Source organism: Schistosoma mansoni, chromosome 1 (genome assembly GCF_000237925.1).
Source record: "Schistosoma mansoni strain Puerto Rico chromosome 1, complete genome".
Classification (NCBI taxonomy): Eukaryota; Metazoa; Platyhelminthes; class Trematoda; order Strigeidida; family Schistosomatidae; genus Schistosoma; species Schistosoma mansoni.
In genome coordinates this window covers 40,700,006-40,710,653 of record NC_031495.1, presented here as the reverse complement: position 1 = coordinate 40,710,653, position 10,648 = coordinate 40,700,006, and the positions used below count along the sequence as shown (strand labels likewise).

Here is a 10,648-nt window from a genome sequence, read left to right as displayed (position 1 = left end):
TATATGGACTAGTCACATTACAAATAATATTCTGTGTGATGATTTTTATCTGAGGAAAACATTTTCTATAGTTAAATAAACCACTGAGTTACAGATTGACACGTTGTGATTTCATATTCACTGATCTCTATTTCTGTGTAATGCGCACCTTAATTAGTTATGTGGCAGAAACATGCGTTTACTTTATGTGTTTATCTATATACACGTTCGTACCTACGTTGTATTCTGTCATACATATATGAACAGTTTTTAATTTTCTGTGCGTGACTATTGTAATATACTGATCAATATAATATACATATGTAGTACAACTTGTGTTCTTTTTTATCATTCATGTGTAGTCATCATCTTTTTTTTCGATTCACCTACGTATAACTATTAATCCTAGTTCTGTCCAAAATTTAAGCAGTTATAAATTACACTACAATATCGATCCCTTCCCATATCTGAATAATTACACGAAACATATTATATATTGTATCATTATGATAACTGTCACTCAGTTTGTTCAAGAAAAGCAAAAATGAAAGAGATTAAAGAATTTTTAAACTATGTCAATTTTGTGCTTTTGCTGTGCTATATTTCTTTTTGTATTTCATACACAATAAACAGTAAGTATTGGTCTAGCTGTATAGTCTTTTTAATTTTAAAAAGTCGAACGACCTAGTCTTCAGACTTTTTCACTGTTTATTAATATAGTGAATAGTTATACATGAATATCGATTAGGATGATGTGAAATAATCGATCTTAATTACTCGAGTATAGGTTGATACCTTCATTTTGTAATTAAATTTATAAAGTAAATAGTTATTGTCAAACACCATAAATTATATTTACTAGGTTCTTGGTGAATTCATGAAATTATATGGAGTTTTATCCACTTTTGGTTTTTTTTCCCAAGTTATCATTATTACTATTGCAAGCAGCAACCACTTTATGGTTCATTTTTACAGATAACATCATATAAGACGTCTGACACATTACGAACATGAACGTAGTAACTAACTAGGATTTTATAAGCCGAATACTATGTTATCTTATCATACGCAAACTATTTCGACTGGTTGTAAGAAAACCTATGCCCTGTAGTAGCTTTTTTGAACTTCTATACATTTATAGTCATCATTACTCATAATACTATCCAGTTCTAAGTTAATGTACTGAAGGTCCCACTCTTGTCATTTAAAGACTACAATTCTGTCTTTATTTGAATAAACCAATTAATTGGCAGTTAGTTTACCGCATAAATAGGTACACCAAATATCACTTCACTATGGTGTGATGTATTGGTTTCTGTTACCCTAGTCATATCTGGCAATTTTTCAGGTTGACATCTCTCTTGTCATGCTTTTTCTTACTAAATGACTATTTTTTGTTCAGGTGTTTTACAAGTGTTAAGCTTACATCTTTAGGTATCATTGGTTTACTCGAAAATCTATTTTTCCAATTAGTTATGTTCATAAGTAGCCCTCAATATTTAATGCATTTCCTGACAGTTTCTCAAGTTTCATCGAAAACCTCAGTACTTACGTTTTCACACAAAAATTCTTATATCAAGTAATATATAGGATTATTTCAAGGAGATGCGTATTCCCGAATTTGTGTGTAAATTGATTCAGTCTTACATGGTATATTCAGCTGCCAAAGTATTGAATAGTGATACTAACATATACGGGAGTTTGTATTTGTCATGTTAGTTTTACTATATAGAATGTACTTTTCGAATTACCTCGTCGTTGCTAGTTTATTATTTCTTGCATCACATTTTTATCTAAATTCAGTATTCCCACTTGACAAATTACCAAGTTACTGAATTAGTCAGAGTCACTCACGTTTTCATCGTATCTTTGTATTGGTTGAAGAGTTCATAAACAGTTATACATTTATTAACGACATTTGTGTTCATAAACAAGACATCACCTACCGATATATTTTTCACTCAATGATCATCGGTAGTGATCTGTTTACCTTAATCAGGGCATTGGCCCTTCTCACTTCACAACTCCCATGCACAAGTATTTCAGCATGTAAGTGAAAGTCCTACATAACTGAGAACGTATTATATGAGGGGCGAGATAATGACGGTATTAGTCTGCGTGAAATTTGTTGATTGTAGTTGTGTACAATAAACTGGGTAAAGAAATTTCTTGTGATTTAAGGATCGCATTATTTGAGGCAATGTAAACGATCTTACATACTGTTTCTGTACATAGTGATTAAGCTGTAGATTTCGTATAGCCAGTTGTTCTCCAATACAAAGTGTATACGTGATCAATCTGACTCTATGTGGTTACAGTCGGCTACATGTTGCATAAAGAATTTCGTCATTCTGTGTTATTCTTTGCTGACCCGAGCTGTAAGCTTAGTATAATTAGTCAAGAAACGTTGCTCAAAAAAGACTTGTGTACGTAGCCTTGAAAAGTTTGGTGAACAAGTGTTTCCATATTATAGTATATGACCTTACTGTTCACTTATATGTGTGTACTAGTGAACAGCTGATTTTGGATTACTAGCTGTAAGGCCTCATCAAACGTTTGTCGTAGAGACGTAACCAACCAATCCAGGTTCATATTCCCTGTGATTCTCTATGAAATTTATGCAGTTACTGGAATAATTCGTAATAAATATTCGTTTTTATGATTAAACTTATCTACATATTTTTGTTGTACCCACTTATTGCTTTGGAAATTGCGGAAGCATTAATAATTTGCAGAATGAAAACTAGATTTGTTTATACGAAAATAGTTTGCGAGATTTCTTTCTTTGTTACGCCCACTAGTTTTTTTGTTATATATTTACGTTGTTTTGTAGGTTTTATATTTTCACCTTCAAGTTACAGGCAACCTTATCATTACACTTGAATATATTCGAATAAAATTTGCTTATTTCATTCATCTTATCATTATTATTATAACTTGATATCACCTGAATCCATTTCTCTTTCGCAACGATTTTCATATAGCTACGTGAAAAATTACATCGAAACCTTTAGTTTTGTAACTTTGTTTTTGACCTTTAGCTTGTTATATTTCCTGTAGTTTTCAGTCAATCTGATGATTCATTTATTTATTAACAATTAATAGTTATTACATATTACACTCCATAATTTCCACTCTTTTTATATATTCATATGTAAATAATAGTTCATTGCATCAACTATGTCATATGAATACAATAGTACATACAGCTTTAAATCATGAAATCTTTTAAGGAAACAAAGGGTTTTTCTGAAAATATTCATTGTACTATTATATTTTTTACAAGTGCTTATGTTTTATTGATGCACAGGCTAGGAGCTACCTAAACTCAATAGTTCAGTTAATGTTACGAGTCCCGGTGTGAATATCAACACTGGACTGCAGATATATATAATTGACTAGTTTCAAATTCACCTCTTAGGTTCGACTACTAACCACTATTCAGCTTTGTTATTCTACTTATTAACTTGATTTACTTATTTTGATTTGCCGTTTTTAGTGGAAGCGAAGTGAATCACCCACAAGTACGAAAATACTGTTAATAATTCAATTCATTAAAACATATATTGATCGAAAGGTTTTTATAGAATGCGTTTGAATGTAAAAAATTAAAAATAATAGGATTATATATATATATATATATATATATAGTATGGATGAATACACACTTACCTACCATTTTGGACTGCCTATCGGGATTCTGTTCATGCGTTGCTTCGACCTAAACATACCCCAGGTTTTGGAAGCCAGCATACCCATCTTCCTAAACAGTTTAATTCGAGGAAATTCTCTGAAAATTTCCTTGCAACCAAATATCCAATAAAAGGTGAAAATGATCACATGCTGTATTTGTATGTCGTCATGAAAATGGGGAAGAAAACAACTTTCAGTTTTGTTAAACTTCCTGCCGATTGTCAGTGTGTTTTCTATGCAGACTCCGTACAGCTTGATGCACATAAGCTTTCTTCAGTGATTCATGAACTCGAAGATTCATGTATATCCTCAACTCAGAAAATTCGACAAAGGTTTAATAAGAACCGGGAAATCTGGTATCAGTGCTGTGAATCACCAGCTTGATCTTGTAGCCACCAGAAGCGTTTTCAACTCATTTGAGTGCCAAAACTGTTGTTAGTGAAATAATGTGTAAAATTGATGACACTCCAACTTATAAATTTCAGACGCTTTTTAGACTATTGGGAGAGCACATTGATGCGCTTGTTACCTGCTAACACTGGTACTGACTGGAAAAAGCTGAGGGGTAGGTAGTTTATGACAAAAGATTTTTCTATAATAATAGATCTGCGAGTCAAATCGTATTACTAATATTTGGTTTGTTATAACAAGATCATGAAGTAATTGACTGTTCGACTGACCAGTTTAGGTAGGTGCATCCTACTTGGTTGGGGTCTTTGCGATTATTGTAACAATCGCTTGGAGACGTTAGATGGCATGCCATACACTAATCTAATGAATCATTAGCGTGATAAATTCATATTCTGACCAAGCAAAATGCTTTTTTAACACCTTGTATCAGGTAATTGTTTACAATCTCATTCATTGTCATTTTACTAATATAACATCTGTTACTCGGGCCCTTGGTTTTCTAATAACTAGGATTTCAAATAAAATTACTGTGTACTATGTAGTAGGTAAAAGGTCTTTTATTTGTAACTCAATGAAAACTGAGTGTATTTCAATTATTCATATTTATTTTGACTTGCTTATCAAGTTCGTCACTTGTGCCTTTCCGAAACACCTTTACTTCTCAATATCTCTAAACTGAGTGGTCCTCTTGATACAGGTTAAATGTTTGACCAACTGTTGGATTTTGTCCGGCCTAGGCTAGAAAAATTATTATGTAGTTCCTAATTATGTAAGAAAAATCTATTTTTTTGTATAGAAATTTGATTTGTATTCTTGTTGTTTATTAGTTATCCGAGTTGTAGAATAACAAGTTCAGATGATCAGCTTGTAATATCCAATAAAAACAAACTTTTACTATTCAGCACTAAGTTATAGAAATTGTTGAACAGACCAGCATTGAAAACCTCCTAATATGAGACTCAGCACTAAGCATCCATAACTCCTCACACGCAACCGCTTAACCTCCAGACCACCTAGCCGGTGTTTAACAGCTGTATTAATTAACTCCAGTCAATTCGGCGACCATCGTCCATTGTCTTCGATGGGTTACTGTCTCATACTCGAAACACACATGGAATGAAGTACATTTAATAGTCACTTTTATCTGTAAATAAGCTCGTCAAAATATTGTTTCATTTTAAGCAGCTTTAAAGTCTTTTACAGGCATTTGAAGGTCTCTATACTCTTCAACATCCTAATCCACCTAACTATGCTGTCCAAATACTCAAAACAAACGTGGTGTGAAAAATAATAGCTAGTTTAACAATGATTCTGTTCAAATATATTAAGACTACCTATGAGAGCGGGGTAAATACAGCAAGTTAAGAGAGTAATGAATGAATAATATTAAGGGATGTTTGACCGCAACAATAATGAATATCTTATATTACGTGGAAATTTGACAGGAAAACACATTCATTCAAAGTTGCAAGTGAATGAATAATACTAATAGTTTTAGTGATCAAAACATCTTTAAGAAAATCATACTGTTGAAGATTAAATACTGCGATATTAAAAGAGGTCATTAACGCTTAGCTAGTGACCCTTCACTGGTATGATAGTAAATTACAAAATTTAAAAAAACTTCCTATTATTTTTTTCCAGTGTTCATTTTGAAAAAAAAAACTGTCAGTTATTGATTTCGCAATACTCTGTTTCACGTGTAACAAATTTAATAAAAATGTATAATAACTTAATTTTCTATTTAAAGAAGGAAATCAAAGAATCTATATTTCATCGTATTCAATGATTTTTGTTTGTATATTGCTAATTCATACAAAAAAAATACTTATTGAAACTGTACACAATCACTACTACTGATTGTTTAAACGTTATTTCTAAAAAAAAAAGTATTTTTGGGGTATTTGAAAAACTAGTTTTTTGTGACTCAACATCAAATCGATTTTTATAGGTGTAATATAGTTTCTACAAAAAAAAGGACATGACATCAATATGATTTTAATTTTTGTCATAATATATAAAACATAACTTTTCATAAAAAGCAGTACACAATTGTATAATTAAGAAAAAAATTAAAATAAAATGATTGTACTCTCAATGATTCTTAATTCCATCAAATATACTTCTTCGGAATTTATTATGAAGAGCTTTTAGGATGGGAAATATGTACAGAAAGCTAAATTGGAACTAGTTATTCGTTAAGGAACTTATATCAACTAGGGAACATTGAGAACAAGCATGAGGTACTATTGTTTGAATAAATTGGTTTCACTAGTTCAGAATTTGGACTCTACCTTTATCAGTCAATAATGTATAAAATAGAAAATTTCTCAGTAGCAAACTTAGCCATAGAGATCTATGTGGTGAAAAATTGACATTTTAGTTACAATCATATGAAGTAAAATGACTGACAACAATTTTCATAGATAAGCATAAAATTATTGACTAATGATAAAGATTTCAAAGAAAAAAGTTGCTGTTCGTACAATTATTTATTGAATACAAATCATAATCTGTTTATATATATGGAGAGCTTTATGTACATATATATATATATATATATATATATATATATATATATTATATATGGTGATAAATTGTTGAAATGCATTATTCTCCTTCACATGGATCAGTTGAAGATGTCGATGCAGAAGAAAAATTGCGTTGAGCTTGAAGACGCCTACTTCTTCTTCGTGTTGTGATGTAATTATCATGACTGACATCAATAATATTCAATGTCTGCATATCATTAACCATCATTTCCGTTGCATCACTATCATCCGATGAATAATTGTCAACAGTCTTTGTCAACATCTTTGGAACTACACCCATTTCATCATTATCCGATTTCATTTGTACAGATTGTTTTGTGGAAATGTTCGATGAAGTCCTTGTTTTACGTTGATTTCTTTTAACTGAATTTCTGTTCAATGAATTCACTGGTCTACCAAGAACAATATCTTGTGATTTCGAAGTTAAATAAATGGAGTCTTTTCCAGTTGGTTTTCGATTTAATAGAATATCGAAGCTTTGACAATATAATTGTTCCACACATATAAATTGTATAAAACCTATACTACTGGCTACGGCGATCCATGTTGCACTCGTTGGATTCGGATTGAAACGAACCTGTAAGGAAGATCAAGTAATAATCAAAAGTTTGATGGCCATATCAGATGATTACCTGATTTAGGGAGACTTTATAAATAATAGGTTTACTTTTTACTTGAAATTATCTTGTGCACATAAATATTATCACAAATCTGTTTGGATGCTATTGGTTACAACGCAGCGAAAACCGTATGAGTATTTGACTGAATATGATTTTGACTATGTTCTACAAACACCTAGATAACCTAGATATCAAACAGATACGATTAATATTCTCCAGTGGTAAGCTTGGAACAAATAATGAAGGGAAAACCTCCTTGGTTTGGTATATCTCATGGCTTATCAGTCATTCTTCCGGACTAAGAATCAGAATATAAACTATGGATTATTTCGAGTATTTATATTTTTTTATAAGTTGTTTTCCTTTTTTTTTAATGTGTACATCACATATACCAAACTCAAAACATGTAAGCACTTATGTGTAATTTGCCAAAAAACCATTATTTGTACACGATATTACAGTGTATTTTAAAAAGTCAACTGGAAAACCAGTGACTTAAATGAGAAAGAACTATTTGTGAAATAATTGACGAGTACAAATCAAAACCATTTTATGATCGATTCAAGTTACACGATGATTGGTAAAGCTGCGGATGTAATCGATGATATGACTGGAAAAAGCACTACAGTGTCATAAATGCTTTTACAGTTCATTTAGTCAAATAAACCATTATAAGCATATGAAAAATAACATTTTATTGTGTTAGTTCATTTTGAATGATCTTAAATAAATCATATCAACATTATATCTGCATTATTTTACTCTACATGTCATGTTATCGGTTGTACATTATCATAATTTTTTGTATGAGTATATAAATCACATGGCAACGTGTACAAAATCAATGATATTTGTGGGGAAAAGGAATTAGTTTAATTATCAACTTACTTAATGACATTGACTTTATACATTTAAATACATTCCTAGATTATAATAATTGATCGCTGAGTAGCAACAACACAGTGTTCTTTAAACCTCAGTGATAAGCTAATTGTATTCACGAAATTGAAACAACGACTACTAGTTTAAGGATCTGAACACCGCGTTGCCATATGTTTAGTGTTAGAAGTAATCATGAAGAAGCCTTAGACACAGAATCCATGTTAATTGGCACTCACCACCAAGACATCTAAAATTTTGAGAGGATCGATGGTGCTTAGCGGATTCAAACCTGCATCACAGTAGGAAATACTTAACGATTCTGAATCCTATGAGGAAAATTAGTCTCCATAAAGTACTGTATACCTTCCTACTAGCAGGAAATACAGATTCCAAGCTTTCCGTCGATTACTCCCTTTAATCCGCCAACATACTTTGGTATCAGTAGACATAAAACATTTTCAAGAATCGAGATGGAATGAATAATGATAACATAATTGTTATGCTTGTGGCCGAGTGGACGACTAGTTGATGGGTGAGGTGATGAGACCGCCAATTAGAGAGCAGCGAATTGTCGATTGGAACAGTGACACGAAACCCGTACGAGCAGACTAGAGTGCTAGCCGGTCCTGCGATCTGCTTAGCCCAACCAGTTAAGTCCAAAACACTAATAACAGCCTCAGTGGTATGAATCATTATTTACAAACACACTGGGTTTTTATACAAACCAAAGTAATCAATAAACTGATTATAACTCAAGAATCGTATGATAATAAGTCAAGGTCAAAATAAAGCTAATGATAAGAGAAATACGAATATGAATAGTTCAGTTACGTAATAATTGTACAATAGGAAATAGGCATATTACATTGATCCATAAATAGACCTAAAAGTTACCATTCGTAATTCACCGGGGGATATAACAATTATTTTCACAAGAAAAGATGCTTTGCAAAGTGAAAAACAAAATCTTACTTTATTTATTTTCAACATAGGAGTATTAATGAAATCCAATTCAGGTTTCTTAGGTACTTTATCCTAATTAAAAATGCATAGTGAAGAAAAATAAAACAACTTCAGACAATAAATGACGTTTTAAAACATAAAATCAGGGAATTGATTTTATTTAGTCAGTAAAAATTTAATTTGTAGAGGTAAGATTTTACGATAAATCCCTAGATTTTACTTGTAGTAGTATTTAAAGAGGCGTTTAGACGCATAGAACTTGAAAAAGGTATCAATGTACATCAATCCAAGTTGACATATTGCATCAGTACAGTGAGAGTAAGTTAAGACACAAATGATATTCGTATCAATTATATGATAACAAACGACATATACACAATGTACTTAAAAAAACTTGGAAAATAAGAAGTACAGATTAATAGTAAAACATAAAATTAAGAGGAAGATATGAATCCATCTGTACTATTGTGAACAATTTTGATCACATAAGAAAGGCAGAAAATCGGAAGTTATAATTATTACATAGATCCCAACTAGGACAAGTGCGCTTATTGACACAACTTAGTACTATAATTAATGACTTCATGACACAGCAATAAAACTTTTGAATATATCACATTTTCGCTGAGAGTTCCGACAACAGATGATAATTATCCACCACTAGTACATAGCACTGTACACGTTTTCACCACTTATTATATTTGACATTCATCAAAGACGTTATTCTTGCAAAATTTTTAATAACACATTGACACTTTTTGACTTTCTGCTGTAAGTTTTAGTTAACAAGTATTCCACGTTACGTCTCAACGTCGATTATACTTGTGTTCTATAATGTTTGCAATTGGCGCCTGCATTAATATATCGATAACACGTCTAAATTCTAAGCTCGAAAATGTCCTCGGCTCGGACATTTCTGAGTGACTGACAACTGAAGCCTGCTATCCAACTTAACACAAGGTTCATAAAAATGAAGGATTTTATCTAAGGTTTGGATCACTGATATATATATATATATATATATATATATATATATATACAAATTATTGTCCTTACCTTTAACAAAATCCGTATTTGATAATTCGACCAAAGCTTATGCCAGCACATAGATTGATCAGTTCCACAATGTTCACAATTAGGTGAAGGGAAAAGAAAGTGTTGAAGCTCTGCATCGTCTAGTTCTCCAACATCCATCTCTGATTTAAGGGCAGAAGTGATGGCGGTACTGGTTGTAGTAGTATTAGTAGTTGTAGTGGTAGAAGAGGCACTATTAGTCAGTACAAAATCGATTTTATATTCATTAATAAATGCATTAATATCTATTATGTCATAATCACATGTAGTTAAATCCACTGATTCTTCCAATTTTTCTTCAGTTTTTGACGAGTTACAGTGAGCAAATTCTTCTGATGGGCGTTTTTCCATAGACCACTGACATAATGGTATTCTCATCTAAATAAATGTATCAAGAATAAAAAGTATTTTGTTTTGGATTCATTATATTTTAAAACTAACAGAAAGCTGGTTGACAACATAAGTAATACTTGA

The 10,648-nt window shown here is 31.5% G+C and overlaps 1 protein-coding gene across 1 annotated transcript in view; it reads right to left on the bottom strand.

Moving 5' to 3' along the window:
• Window positions 1-6,066: 6,066 nt before the first annotated feature.
• Smp_126630 (hypothetical protein) overlaps window positions 6,067-10,648 on the bottom strand; it is a gene marked incomplete at its 5' end in the record, with an annotated part of 37,036 nt that continues 32,454 nt past the window's right edge. The window contains 3 exons of the mRNA XM_018794430.1: window positions 6,067-7,212; window positions 9,110-9,172; window positions 10,157-10,552. Coding sequence (XP_018648844.1) covers window positions 6,694-7,212; window positions 9,110-9,172; window positions 10,157-10,552 — 978 coding nt within the window. The 3' untranslated portion in view covers window positions 6,067-6,693. The remainder of the gene's footprint in view (window positions 7,213-9,109; window positions 9,173-10,156; window positions 10,553-10,648) is intronic.